Source organism: Caloenas nicobarica, chromosome 6 (assembly GCF_036013445.1).
Source record: "Caloenas nicobarica isolate bCalNic1 chromosome 6, bCalNic1.hap1, whole genome shotgun sequence".
NCBI lineage: Eukaryota > Metazoa > Chordata > Aves > Columbiformes > Columbidae > Caloenas > Caloenas nicobarica.
In genome coordinates, this window is record NC_088250.1 from 33,091,245 (window position 1) to 33,104,916 (window position 13,672).

At 45.6% G+C, this 13,672-nt stretch overlaps 1 protein-coding gene across 1 annotated transcript; it reads right to left on the reverse strand.

Annotated features, from left to right (window-relative positions):
* Positions 1 to 1,917: 1,917 nt before the first annotated feature.
* LOC135990364 (5-hydroxytryptamine receptor 5A-like) lies at positions 1,918 to 12,138 on the reverse strand. Its single transcript, XM_065637999.1, has 2 exons — positions 11,253 to 12,138; positions 1,918 to 2,665 (listed from the first exon to the last, which is right to left on the reverse strand). Exons 1-2 carry the CDS (start codon positions 12,033 to 12,035, stop codon positions 2,333 to 2,335), a joined length of 1,116 nt encoding a protein of 371 aa, XP_065494071.1. The 5' UTR covers positions 12,036 to 12,138; the 3' UTR covers positions 1,918 to 2,332.
* Between the last annotated feature and the right edge of the window lie 1,534 nt (positions 12,139 to 13,672).

Consider the following 13,672-nt stretch of genomic DNA (forward strand, 5'->3'; position numbering starts at 1 on the left):
ACTAGTCTGAACTGTAGCTATTCCAAATACAGGCAATTGGGATTCACAAGGCAGTTATTGAAGTTGGCATTTAAAAGTCAAAGTCACTATATAACAACTTTTTGAAATTCTGGGCTATTAAAATTTCTTAATTCCCATGGAAATTGGGAGAAGTAGCATCCTCTGCAGGTACCTAAGGTACACAGGTGGCTGTGGCTGCAGACACAGCTGGTCCTACTGGATTTTCACAGTACTGCAGGGTGTGAAGTGCAGCGGTGCCTGATCTCACCAGCCACTCTGCCCATGAGATGAAAAACTGGAGGGATGCGCGCCTTGACAGCATTTGTTAAAATCACTTATTTAGAAAGGCGCTGGAACTTGCCTTGGTCTAAGTTGCCCATATACCCGACATTAAGTGCAAACTGACATCACCAGCTACATGAATCATTTTAGGCTACACTGCAATATACTCTGCTTTACAGTTAAGCAAGTAAAGGCTGCATCATTTTTCTGGCTTTCAGAATAGAAGAGACTTGATAGTACCTCTCCGACATGGCTGTTAAGTACGTCAGTCCCGAGCTGGGGGAAACACTGAGCTGAAGCTGCCATGGCCTGTGAGAGAATGCCAGGATACCAAGGCCCTGGTAGGAGCTTCACGGTCAGAACTTGCATCGATGGGATGCCCATTAGCTTGGTAACTGTCAGAGATTAGACCAACTGCGATGCAGTGCAGTGAGATCAAGATGCCAGTGGTGTATAGTGCTGGAGCTGAAATTCGTGAGTTTTAAGTCATACTGTGGAGTTTTGTGTGGTTTGCCTGAGGGTACGCTTTGAATCAAAGAGTTGCTTAAGCATCAGAAGACAAAAAACTGGCAGAGAAAGGGAGTGTAAAAGGTCAAACCTCAGCTTCAAAAGGACCTGCAATTCTGCCCAGCCCCACCAGAGCTGTGATGTCTTGCCCTTGTGGTACCTAAAGAAAGTTTAGGAGGAGATAGGGGATGGTGCTGGGACTTTGTGACGGTACGAAGTTGCCACACCAGAAATACTCAGAGATACTGTCAGCATCACCCCTTGGGGAAGGGGAGGAAGTAAAACCCATTAGAGGAACAAAGAGGGAGAAAGACAGACTGAGCAGTATGCATGGAAATATCTTTAAACTTACTTATGTGTATATTGTTGGGACAGAGCTGTTTGATCTTGGAAAAAAGCAATTTAAGGCTTGGTTTTGAGTCACTCTAGAGTTTTTGGAGTCATTTAGACCTGATGGCATCAATATCCTTTCTTATAGTGGGATAGAGTTGATGCAGGCTGACAAATTGTGGAATTCAGGCAGGTAGGGTGATGAGCACAACATTTATGGTGCAAGGACCCCAGAGAGTGCAGTGCAGATCCTCACCTATGGCTACCAAGTGGCACTGTCTTGCTGCCAGCAAACCTGGTGATTGAAAACAGCCTCTTTGGTGTTTGTAACACAAATGCACACTTAGTTTTATGCTAGAATGAAATAATAATGCATACAGTCCCTCTTCTCTTGGAGCAATCATGTGTCTATCTGTAGCTCACCTGGGTTTCAGAAAATGCAGACAGCCTGAGCCCTGCAGAGTGAGAGAATACAACGCAGGTGAACACTCCACGCTAGGGCCTCCTCCTCCTGTGCAAGTGGTGTGAGCACATTCTCAGTAGCTTTGAATTATTTTACACTTAGCTCTAAAATTTCACTTAACCTCCATAACTGACCTGTATTTCCCCAAGACTTCCCATCAAGGACTGCTGCTTGCTAGAGAACACACAGCCCTTCAATCATACGAGGGTGTGGTTTTGAGCTGCTGAGCTGTCCATTTTAATTTCACACCAATTCAACAACTGATTGAATACAGCATGTTTATTCCCTTCCAGATAAATCTCAAAAATGAAGCCAGTATCCTGCCCATACCACAAACATTTCAGTATTGCTCAATTAGCAGTTCCCACTGGTGCCTTTGCTAATGATGAGTGAACTACAGAATGGCACCTGTAGCTGGTTAGATGAGCTCAGTCCAGTTAGATCTGCCGGTCATGGTGTCAGACACCTACAGCCCTTCCCTTGCAAACCTGAGCACGTGTTCATTCAAAGAGCACACGGGAGGGATTCACTGCTTCCATCTTCTTTGCCAACTCTGTAGCAGCATATATGTTTTTCGAAGGGGGAACTGTAAACTGTCACTAGGTTTATCTCCAAACATGTTCCATCTTCTTCTTCATTGTTCCTAAATCCCTTCAAGTAGCTCTTGCACATGAAAACTGTACATATCCCAGTCATTTCCCTCAAGAAATCTCTGTGTTATGCAATAATCATTTTCTCCTGTATCCCCTTTTATCTCTGCTTTACAAAAAGGTTCTTGAAGGCATTGTTGTAATTTTTGTTAAATGCTGTATAAATGAGAGGATTAAAGAAAGAATTGGAGTAGCCAAGCCAAAGAAAGATGCTTTTCCAGACTGGTGGGATGTTGCAGGAACAGAGGGGACTTATTAACTCTGTGATGAAGAAAGGGATCCAGCACAGTACAAAAACTCCAATTAAGATGCCAACCATCAGAGCTGCCTTTTTCTCTTTCTGTTCTCTCCAAGTTTCTCCATCTGTCTGGAAGGTGATAGCTGCATGACGAGCTGTAAACACCATCTGTGGTTCACGCGAAGCTTCCTTCACCTCAAAACAAAAGCAAACATGGATTCTTACCAAGACAATTTGTTTGAGTGAAGTATTACTTTTAAATGACAGCACGACATCTGTGCACCTACCACAAAAGGCCCCAACTCTGTTCCTTCCATGCTAAAAGAACGAAAATACCCCAGAGTGCCAAAATTACCAGACTTCTCATTATGTTGGAAAAGCTGCTGACTGTGACTGACAAACAGAGCTAAATAAAGAGTAACTGATGCCATGTATTTTGTAGGCATTCTTTTTCATTTTGTTTTATCAGATGCCTTGATACCTAGTGGGAAATCGAGTTGCTAAGGAAGGATAACAAGGGCATGTGCCTTCTGCCTGTCCCTAAACCAGGCTCTCATACGCTGCTACGTGACCTTCACAGTTTCTCCAGCCTGAATCATAAATTAATTTCATTCCATTGCAGGCCCTTTGGGTCATTTCCCTAAGGTATTAAGGAGGGACCTGCAACAAATGCCTCTTTGACAAGATAAAGCTATATTCTTCAGCCTAACTGCCTGGACACAGAGCTCAAAATCTCATTCCTGGTGGGTGTGGGAGCTTGGCACTACCACTTGTTCTGCAGAAGGGAAAGAGCATGCCCAAAAAACTCAGCTAAATCTGCAGGAAAAATTTTCCATCAGAACCTTTTAAAATAAAAGAACAGGATTTCAATTAAAGGAAAGTTTTAAGAAATGTGCCTGATCTATGGAAAAAGCCAATATTTCATTATCCCCCTCCCCCAAATCATAAATGCCTGAAATAAAATTGATACTTCAGAAATATTTCAGTGGAAAGCAAACCCATCAAGAGGAGTCCCTTATGAAAGACAGAACACGTGCCTTCTGCTCTTCCTTGACAGAAGCTACCTCATCACAGGCACTTCTCTCTCCTGGAGAGGGACATAGCAGCGCATCGCACCAGCTGCAGCCTGGCCACAGTGCCAACACTGCATATGACAGTGGGAGCATAAGGGTGCACCTGGAATGACGGACCCTCAGGCACTGTGCCACCGTTTTGAATTAGCTTATAAAATACTCTGGTAGTAATCAAAGAAAAGCTTTGCTGGAGAAGCAGCATTTTCTGGTCCTCATTTTCTCTCTTCTGTCAGCTGCCCTTTATTTCACTCAGATCTACTTGGTATTCTCACAAAAAGTACTCCGTTGCCAGAAAAACTCCATTTCAATCAGCCTTTAGTTCAAACTCTGGCTTCAACAGAAGTTACGCAAGAGAGAGGAAAACATCAGCTACTCCAGGCTGCCCACGGTGCCTCTTGCCTCCTCTCTCAGGGCAGGATGTTCATCTGCACAGTGAGTATAGCCCAGAGCTCCAGGAGGCAGCAGGACTGCGGCAAACAGCTTCTGGGCACAAGTTATTGGTGTGCTTAGAATCTATCCAGAAAAAGATTATACTCCCTTGTGATTTTAATCTGCAGATTAAGGTATCTGCGAGTTTAAGGTTCTTCTAGACGCTACAGTTATGAAGACAGCACAATAAAATAAAACAGTTTAAGGATGCAACCTGAGGCTCTACCATTTGCCTAAGTGCTAATCCACAGGCACTGTAAGACCTTCACACCACTCCAAAGATGGCTTGTTGTTAAATTAACTACATATTCCACAGGCGTGTGCCATCTTTGTGCAAGCTTTATAATAGATGGAGAGCCTCTGTTTAATATGAGCAGAGTAACTCAGAGACGGAAACACTGGCAATGACTACACAATCACTCTTCAAGATGGATATCCCTGGCTTCGCCCTCAGACATGAGACACGGCTGCAGAATGTAAGAGCAGCAAATTATGGGCACGGGCAAATAATGGAGGAAAATGAAAATCACATCTGTCCTGACAATTAAAATGGGACACCCCTCATGTAGCAAGGATCATACCATTTGTCTGCAGAAGGACTTGCTCTGCACATCCTTAATCACACCCTGCAAAAGGGATGAATGTATGACACGAGGACAAATTTGTGACAAGCAACCCTGAAAGATTACATCTTGGCCCTAAGGAATAGCTACATAAATATGCCTCTTGGGAAGAGCCACACAAAGGACTTTGTCACTAACATTGGGCATAGTTTGGTGCGACATTTAACGTTCAACTCTTACTCAAAAGATAGAGCTTGCAGTGTGCCATCATCAAATCAGACCCTTTTCAGTACTTCAGGTTTTAGAAGGCTTGTGACAACTCCAGAATTCACTAGTAGGGAATCTTACCACTTATTTTCATATTGTGAGAAAAAGTTATTTATTTTGACAGAAGATACCACAGTCCTCTGGTGTTTTCCCTAATGAAGCACACATTTACAGCCTGGTCAAGCCCCTACTGAAATTAGAGGAATTTCCACAAACTCCACTGGTTGTTAGATCAGGCCTCTGAATAACAAACAGCAAGTGAAAACAGATCAGGGTATCTTTGTAAATTACAGGACAGCTGTTGTCTTCCTATCTACATAATTGCTACTTTCTCTGTTGTTATAGCTGTTGTTTCAATTAATTTTTGACTAGTTCTGCCTAGGACTTCTGATTAATGTTGTAATAATAATAAAAGTGCAAATAGCAGCCTGGTGCTTTAGGAAAAGGTAATGGGATCTCTCATGGAACCTTTCATTAAGTAAACTGTGTAAATATCCCTGGCAGACTGGAGATATTTTGCTTCAATTTTCCCTAAGAAATCCTTTGAAAAGGATACACAAGATGTTCTTGAAAACGCAACTAGTATCCCTGCTCAAAAAGGTCTTTCAGCCTGTTCCTTCAACAGGACTTAGAGAAGCATTTAGAATCACAGAACCATAGAATAATTTCAGTTGGAAGAGACCCTCAGGATCATCAAGTCCAACCATAACCTAACTCTAGCAATAAACCATGTCCCTAAGAACCTCATCTGAACGCCTTTTAAACACCTCCAGGGATGGTGGCTCCACCATTTCCCTGGGCAGCCTGGTCCAGTGCCTGACAGCCCTTTCCTTTAAAGCTTGGCAGCTGTGTGAAAGCCACATAAGCTACAAACAACCCTTGCTCAGTTGGCTCTCCACCGTCACAAGAGGAACCAGACTTTACAGAGGGTTTCTAGCAAGGCCCTGTACTCAACGCCCCTGTGAATGCATCAGCTTTTCCATCCTGTGCTCCTTCCCTGCCTGGTCACCACATACACCTGCTACAAGGACTGCCAGCATCTCATCCCTGCTGTGGGGACTGACTGATCAGGAGACAAGTCCACTAGATTTTTAAAATTAAACATGGATTTAATCTGAAGTGCTGTTCATATCAGAAAATATGTATCAGTGCCAACTGCAAAGCTGGGGAAGTCCAACCTTTCATTATAATTTCAAATTATTTTTATTGCTCTCTTTGTGATTTGCTGCAGACCTGACTCATCTTCCTGGCCTGGTTGGTGCAAGATTATCCTTGCTACAACTATCAGCCCCCAAGACGATGTTGTCAAGGCTGTTTGTTATAAGCCAACCCAGACAAAGTACATGGAAAGTAAACTGTAGGCAAATGCTGTTGCGGTACACGGTGCTGGCAGGGGAACCATGCTGCAGGATTCCCCCTTTGCGCAGGCATGGGGTAATCCACTGTAATTTGGCATTGTCTGAACAAAAGCACAAGCCAAAAAGATTATGTTGGCTGCTTTCCAGCCCTGCCAGTTGTGATTTTCTTGAATTAAACACATCTCTGACTGTACCAAATCTGCAGTTTCCAGTGCCAATCCTGGAGGCTGCACATGACTCCAGTTTCTAACATAAATCACAATATCTGACCGTTTTCCCTGTGCCACATGAAGCAAAGGACAAGTCCAATATAAAAACTTTCCCCTCATTTTGGGCCTACTGGTTAGTGCTAGCAAGCAGGCTGTGCTGTACAGGGGTCACAGACTGTAAATTAAAGCAATCCATGAAGATGTCCCAGCTTATCCTGGGGACATCTCTCATATGTGAGCATCTCTGCATGGTGTCACATGCTGTTGTCGCTCAGCGGCTGGCAGCACACTCTGCCCTGGGTACAGACTTCCTTCCCTCCGCAAGTCAGAAGCGGCAGGGAAAAATGCTGGTATGAAAGGACTGCTCCTCTAAGGCCAGAATTAGGTTCTGAATTTCTGACATCAGCTATTTCCAGGACAACAGGCTCTGAGAAGTGCAGAGGCGGCCGCTCTCCAGTGAGAGTGTCATAGAATTAAATGAAGGAAAAGAGCTCTCAAGTACGAATTCTTCTACAGACACAAAGGAGTTTGGTTTAGTTTCAGATTCATTCTTCTGCTCCTTGATCAGCAGTTACAGTTCAATGCCACTTCTGTTGTTTGTCTGTCCCCAGGAAATTACTAGTATTGAGTGGTTGTATGTTCCTAGAGCTGTACGTTCCCAATTTCTGTGTTCCTAACAGCGTTACAAAAAACATGCCACCAAGGAGCTTCTGATGAAATCCCTTCATTTGAAGTGTTTCTTAGAGGTTTAATGATTGTTATTACTGGTCCTTCGTGGCAGTTACTGTGTATGTGTTTGTACTTTACCTCCAGGGTCTACAATAACTTCTGATTTAAACAACAGTAAAGATGATAAACATCGATCATATCTGGCTTACTACCACAAATTCAGAGTTTTGCCTGTTACAGTGTGATTCAGCAAAGAAAAAGATCATTACTGCCTCAGCGCAGCTTTAGCATATTTCCTGTTCTTTGAACAAGAACACAAGAAACTGAAATGCACAACGAAGGATCAAAACACAGGAATGTCTACACTTTCTTGGATGCTCCACCAATATGACAAACAATACATTTGATAGGGAAAAGAACACCTGCTTTCTCTCAAGGCTTTTCTTCTGCTGTAAACATGAATAGCTCTGCATTTCTCTCAGGAAATTGCTGCCCACTCTATTTTGCTTCCTGCCTCACCTTTCTCCTATCTGGTATCTTCTGCCACTCTTGCAGAAAGTTGCACTTTGTTTCCTGACCCATCTCTTCTGCTTGTACAGTCAGAGGTAGAAATAAGAAATAGAAGGCCTGTGACTTTTTCAGAGAAGGCGAATCTGTTTTCTCTCCTGTATTGTCCTGACTGGTTACTTGGGTTGGAGAGGCTGAATGATCCAAGGCGCAGAACAACACTGCACTGTTGGACCTCTGGGGCTTGATACTAAGTAGTGCGAAGGACTCTCACAAAACTGATAAAGCTTGTGTCAGATCTAATTACTCATATACTATACAAGGTGCTTTGAGACGGGAGAAAGACAAAAAGAAACCAACAAAAACCAACCCTCAAGAGAACTTGATTTTTAACTCCTCACATGGAAATTTAATCCTGACCCTGTAATTGCTACATGCAAGTAAACCTGACATTCAGATTCTGCCATCCTTGTTCTTGCTGGACAAAACCTAGGCTACAAGTGACTTCATTGATTTAAAAGTATCTGCTGGTTTTCAACCAGTCTCGTTTATTTCAACTGGGCTATTTACAGAGAGAATTATTACTGTCAACAAAGTGTGACAATATAGCTGTCAGTGATGCTCTGTCACTAGTATTTTTACATGAAGTTCACTGACATTGGTATTGACTGTAGAATTCACTTTTTAAGGAGTTTCATTATTAGCAAACAAATAATTATAAAAGCACTAGCCTTATTTAGAGTTCCAATTCTGCAATTTTTTTGTTTCAAGGGAAAGTAAGAAACAAGCTGTCATTAAAACTAGAAAGACCTCAGATGTTACATGTCCATCTCCCTCACCTGAAGTTTGTTCAGACTTTCAAAAGTGTTTTTCAAAAACACAAGTAAAATTTTAACCAAAAGTTACTCAAAATAGTTATTTTGTAACTACTCTACTCTGTACCTCTATAAGAGTATAGAAACACAAGGTATGTATGCCAGCTCTCAGCTCAAAGACAACTGCCCTTTCTCTGTATATATATAAACATACATATATATACACAGGGGCAACCTGCAAAGCACTTTGGCACCTGTCTCTGTTGGCTGAAAATCACTGCGCAAAAACATCAAGGTATCAGCATAATTGTTCCACTTGGTGCATCAGTTTCTTCAACGCATTTCTCCTGGCATATGAGTACTATGACCTCATATCTTTTCCTGCTTAAATTAACTTGCTAGTATTAACCAGCTGCACTGCTGGGTATACCTCAGGCCACAAACCGCAGCCCTGGCACGCAGTTCCAGCTCAGCACCACCTGACAGCTGATTCCTGAGCGCAACACAGACCTGTCTCCCAGCAGGGATCACTGCTGCTGCTGCTTGTCTCCAGCCTGGGAAGCGCTGCCAGCTTTTGGCATCAGCTGCCGAAAGCCGCGCTAACATTACCGCGATCAAGTAGCGCAGGACATCTGGGGTGAGAACTGACATAGATACAGAGGGCACTTCACATCCAGAGTGAGAGTGACAAAAGAAAAATGTTGCAGGGTGAACATTCTCAGAGAGGGAGGGATGAAAGACAGACATTAGGTGAGAAAGAAACAGAAAATTAGAGTGAATTGATGGGCAAAACAAGGGAAGTGGAACAGAATTTGCCCGATCAGAGAGGACAGGGCTGACACTGACAGTCTAATTACCCCTGGGTGTGACGAGCAAAGCTGGATCATGTCCCTAGGTTTGCCATTTACCCTGGCAACGTTATCATTGTGTTGGCTTCCTAAAAACAAATAAGTTTTGCCAAAGGAACAGTAGTGATATACCTGAAGATTCCTTTCCAGAATTCACTGGGGAACTGCCGCTGTTCCTTTGAACATGATGGATCCTGCTCCTATAAGCTTAAATGGGATCAGGATAAAAGTGAATAAGTCCCTTGTTCCACAGGTTTATTTCACATATACATGTGCAGCTGGGCATCAGCTTTCCCTTTAGATGCCAAGTAAAGGTTTGCATGTGAATCACAAAACTGTTTTAAGTCAGCAAATGAAGGTGCTGGGACAATGGGGAGGGTTACCACAACATACCAACTGCAGATGCAAGAATCGCTGTTATAAAAGGAGAAGTTAATATGTCAATCACAACCAATATAAGGAAGATGAAGAACTACTGGCTTGAGCATGTGCTGGTATTGCAATAGTTTTATACTGGCAATCCCTCCAAAATGAGTATTCAGCTCAAAGTGGCAGGAGCTCTTTTGTCAGTACAGCCTAAACCAGTTCCTAGACACTGCATCAGCAAAAAGCATCTACCTGCCAGCCCAGCTGTGCCCACGCAGGAGCTTTTGCAGACAGAACTATGACAATTAGGAGCCAGACTTTTTCTTGTTAAAACTGACATACCAACAACGTGCCTCTGAACAGGCTAAAATTTAAGCAGCAATGCCTCAGCTCATTTAGCTTCCCACTAGTCTGTATGAGTATGTGTGTATGTAAAAGGTAAGGCATGCAAAACCACTGTAAATATTCAACTAGCTTTTGCGCTTGGAAAGATCATGCATTAACTCCAAGCAATACATCCATCATACTTAAAAGAACTTGGAAATATCTCTCGCTAGAATCAGGGGACACAATCTACAGGCTTTTATTCATGACCATAATAATGTGTTTCCTACCATGACTCCAAACAAAAGTTAGAGGGATTTAGCAGAGGACTGAGGCTCTGAAGGTTTAGCCCAAGTTGAACAGAAAATGCTCCATGTCTCTTTATGCATTTCTAACTAATAGTCACAACTTATCTTTTGTCCCTGAAAAGAGACTGGACTTACCAAGTACAACATGCAATCACAAAACCATACTGTTAAAGAATCATTTTCACAGACAGGTGTGAGAGTAAGAGTATGTGACAGAAAGCAGAGTTTACAGAGAATACTACCGAGCATCTTGGTGACATGGCAGGGGTGGCAGCATCATCATGCAGAGACCTTAACTTAACAGGACAGAAGGGGCTGACCCCAACCCTTCTGCAGGGACACAGCCTTCGCTTCAGCTAGGTGTATCCCCAAAATGAATGAGGCGTCCCCCATGAACAGGGCTTTGCAGGATTACAGGTAATGTTCGAGGTAAGAAGGAGGAGGAGGTGGTTTTTAAGATAGCTAGTAATTTAAAACCAGAAACCATTGCTCATTGCTTCAATACTCTGCAGTGAGCAGTACATTCCCAATACTGAAGGTAAAATAGCCCAAGCACATAAATAAAGTGTATAATCTGCTTATTAAAATCTATTCAGACAGTGATAGACCCCACACAAAGTCTGTGCTGGCAGATAAAAGTGCACACATTTACTCTGTACACAACATGGGGATCTGTTTATGTCTTTGTTTACCCCAACACCACCGTCAAAAGATACAGAGGGGAAAAACCCAAGGAATGGTAAATTGAAACTAAAGAGATGATTTTTAAATGGGTTTTGAGACTGGCAGTGAACGCACCTGTCACTTACTCTTATAGCACATTTGAAAAAAAAAAGAATAAAACACTTCTCCAAGAGTGGCACTTTTTGACTGGCTAACTATGGCTCGCGTCTGGACTGTAGCAGAGCTAAATTCACACGAGAGCCCCAGGGCACACCTCGGTCTTCTCGCTGTGCCGAAACAACGCCTGCAGGGGTGACAGACAAGAAGCAAGAACGCAGGTGCCGGGGGGACAGTGGGGACCCTTCCCCGCACCCCACCCTTACCTGGGCAGCCGCGGGCAGGGGCACCACGGCGTTCCTCCTGCGGCCTCCCACGCGGAACTTGGCCGCCTTGTAGATCTTCCAGTAGACGAAGAGCACCACGCAGAGGGGCAGGTAGAAAGCCCCGCCGGTGGAGACGATGGCGTAGGAGGGTTCCTGGCTGACCTGGCAGCGCTCCTGCTCAGGGCTGTAGGTCTCCCCCCAGCCGAAGAGGGGGGCGAGGGAGATGGCGGCAGAGAGCGCCCAGGTGAGAGCGATCATGACGTTGGAGATGCGGCGGCGGGTGAGCAGCGTGTAGTCCAGGTGGCGGGTGATGGACCAGTAGCGGTCCAGGGCGATGGCCGTCACGTTCCAGATGCTGGCCGTGCAGCACAGCACGTCGAAGCAGACCCACACGAGGCACAGCTCCCGGCCCAGCCGCCACCTCCGCCCGGCCGACAGCTCCTTCACCAAGCTCAGCGGCATCACCAGGGCGGCCACCAGCACGTCCGACACCGCCATGGAGGCCACGAGGTTGTGGGGCACCCGGTGGAAAGCCTTCACTCGCAGGATGGTCGCCAGCACCAGCAGGTTCCAGAGGAAGGTGGCCACGGTCAGGAGCACCAGCAGGGTGAGGATGAGGATGGTGAAGATGGAGAAGGGCTCCCAGCCCCTCCACGCGCTGCCGCCTGCCAGCGCGGAGGCAGCGGAAGAGGCGTTGGCGCCCGCGTTGGGTGAGGAGGTGTTGGCGCCCACGTTGGCCTGACACTGGCCCCGTGGGGTGCAGGGGCTCAGGGTCTCCGCCATGCCTGGCACCGGGACGCAGCACACGGGCGCTCTCCCCCTTCCCCGTCCCCAGCCCCGCTGCCGGCGGCTGGGAGCCCACACCGGCCGGGCCCTCAGCGGCCGCCCGCCATGTGCCGCCGCCTCAGCGCAGCCCGCGCCCCTCGCTCCCCACGCCCATAGCGAGCGGCCGCGGCGCCGCCCAACAGGCGAGCAGGCTCGGCGGGACCGCGGCGAGGGCGGCACCGCCGCTCCCGCCCCGCCCCAGCGGCCGCCTCGGGGGCGGTAGCGGAGCCCCTGCGCGGCGCCTGGGCCGCTGCAGTGCGGGGAGAGCCGCCGGCCGCGCCGGGTTCTCCCCACGGGCGCCGTGGGGCGACCGGACACCCCCGTCTCCTCACGGCCCCGCCCGCCATGTTCCTGTGAGCGCCGCCCCGAGCACCGCCCGCAAGGTGGGTGACGGTGTTGGTGCCGGACACGAGCAGTTTCCAGTCTATAGCATTTAAATTGATTTTTTTCGCCCCCCACCCAGTTTAAAAAAAAGAAAGCATCTCTAAAATTCTCTTAAATTTTCAAGTGGCCGGGGACGTTTCCACCTTTACGTCAGTTTCGGGGCAGTTCACGGTTTCTTTACTAAGGCCTCCGAAAATACGGCCACCTCCCTGCACTTTCCAGTAACTATCCTCAAAATCAAGGTGTTTCAAAAATAATTTTAAACCTTTTACACAACATCTTCTAAAGTCTGTAGTGGATGTTAACAGGGCGATAGAAGGAAACATGGCCATGAGCTTTGTCACCTCCTGACTAGAAAACGGTGACAAGTACCATGACGGGATCATATAGCAACCTGGGTATTCTATTTAAGGTGTGTTTAGGGGATTATATCTAAGGTCTTTTGGGAAGTGTCCTTTATTCCAGCCTGATTTTGTTCCTGGGATCCTTTTACAACCTATAATAAGCATTTCCACCCACTTAGACCATTTCCAGAACAGTTTCAGTTGGAGTTACTGGACAAAACCCAGACTCTTTTTCCCTTACCAGGTCATGCGGTGCTGTCAGGAGCTCTCCAAAGGTGTTTGAAGTTGATCAAAATGTTGATGATGAACATAAGATCAAAGGTCAGTGAAGTTTGCTTCCTTGCAAATAGCACATCTACAATCACAGGCTGTAATAAAGCGGAGTTTGGGGACAGGAGGTTGGTTGTTCATTTTTTAAGTAGGGAAGGAATATTTTGGGGGTCAGAACAGTCCCGTCTAAAGGCATGCTGCTCAAATCAATGTTCTTCACTTGCATTCACATTCACTGAAGAAACAGCATCATCTGACAAAACACAAACCTCTCACAGCACCATGATGTTACCCAGAGCAGGCAGGGTCCAACTTGCCTTACTCAGAGGGCCCAACTTCAAAAGCTGGCACAACGATGAAATATTACAGAAGACAAAGACAGAATAATCAGAATAATGAGGCTATTTTGTTTGGTTAACTTTTGGATGCCGCTTCACTCACCACATGAACAATAAAGCAAAAAATTCTTTCCCAGGCTCTTAATGTAGACACAATTTTAGTTTTCCTTTCATAACAAGCGCTCTAGTGTAAGCCAGCAGCAAAGAGAAAATTATCTGCATTACTTATCAGCTTTTATTATTAGAAGAGAAGGACTTC

Excerpts from the sequence above, each read along its gene's own strand:
- LOC135990364 (XM_065637999.1), bottom strand. The coding sequence starts at position 12,035 with ATGGCGGAGACCCTGAGCCCCTGCACCCCACGGGGCCAGTGTCAGGCC. Across the intron at positions 2,666-11,252 it reads CCCTGCCCGCGGCTGCCCAG|GTGAAGGAAGCTTCGCGTGA; the intron begins GTAAGGGTGGGG and ends TTTTGTTTTGAG.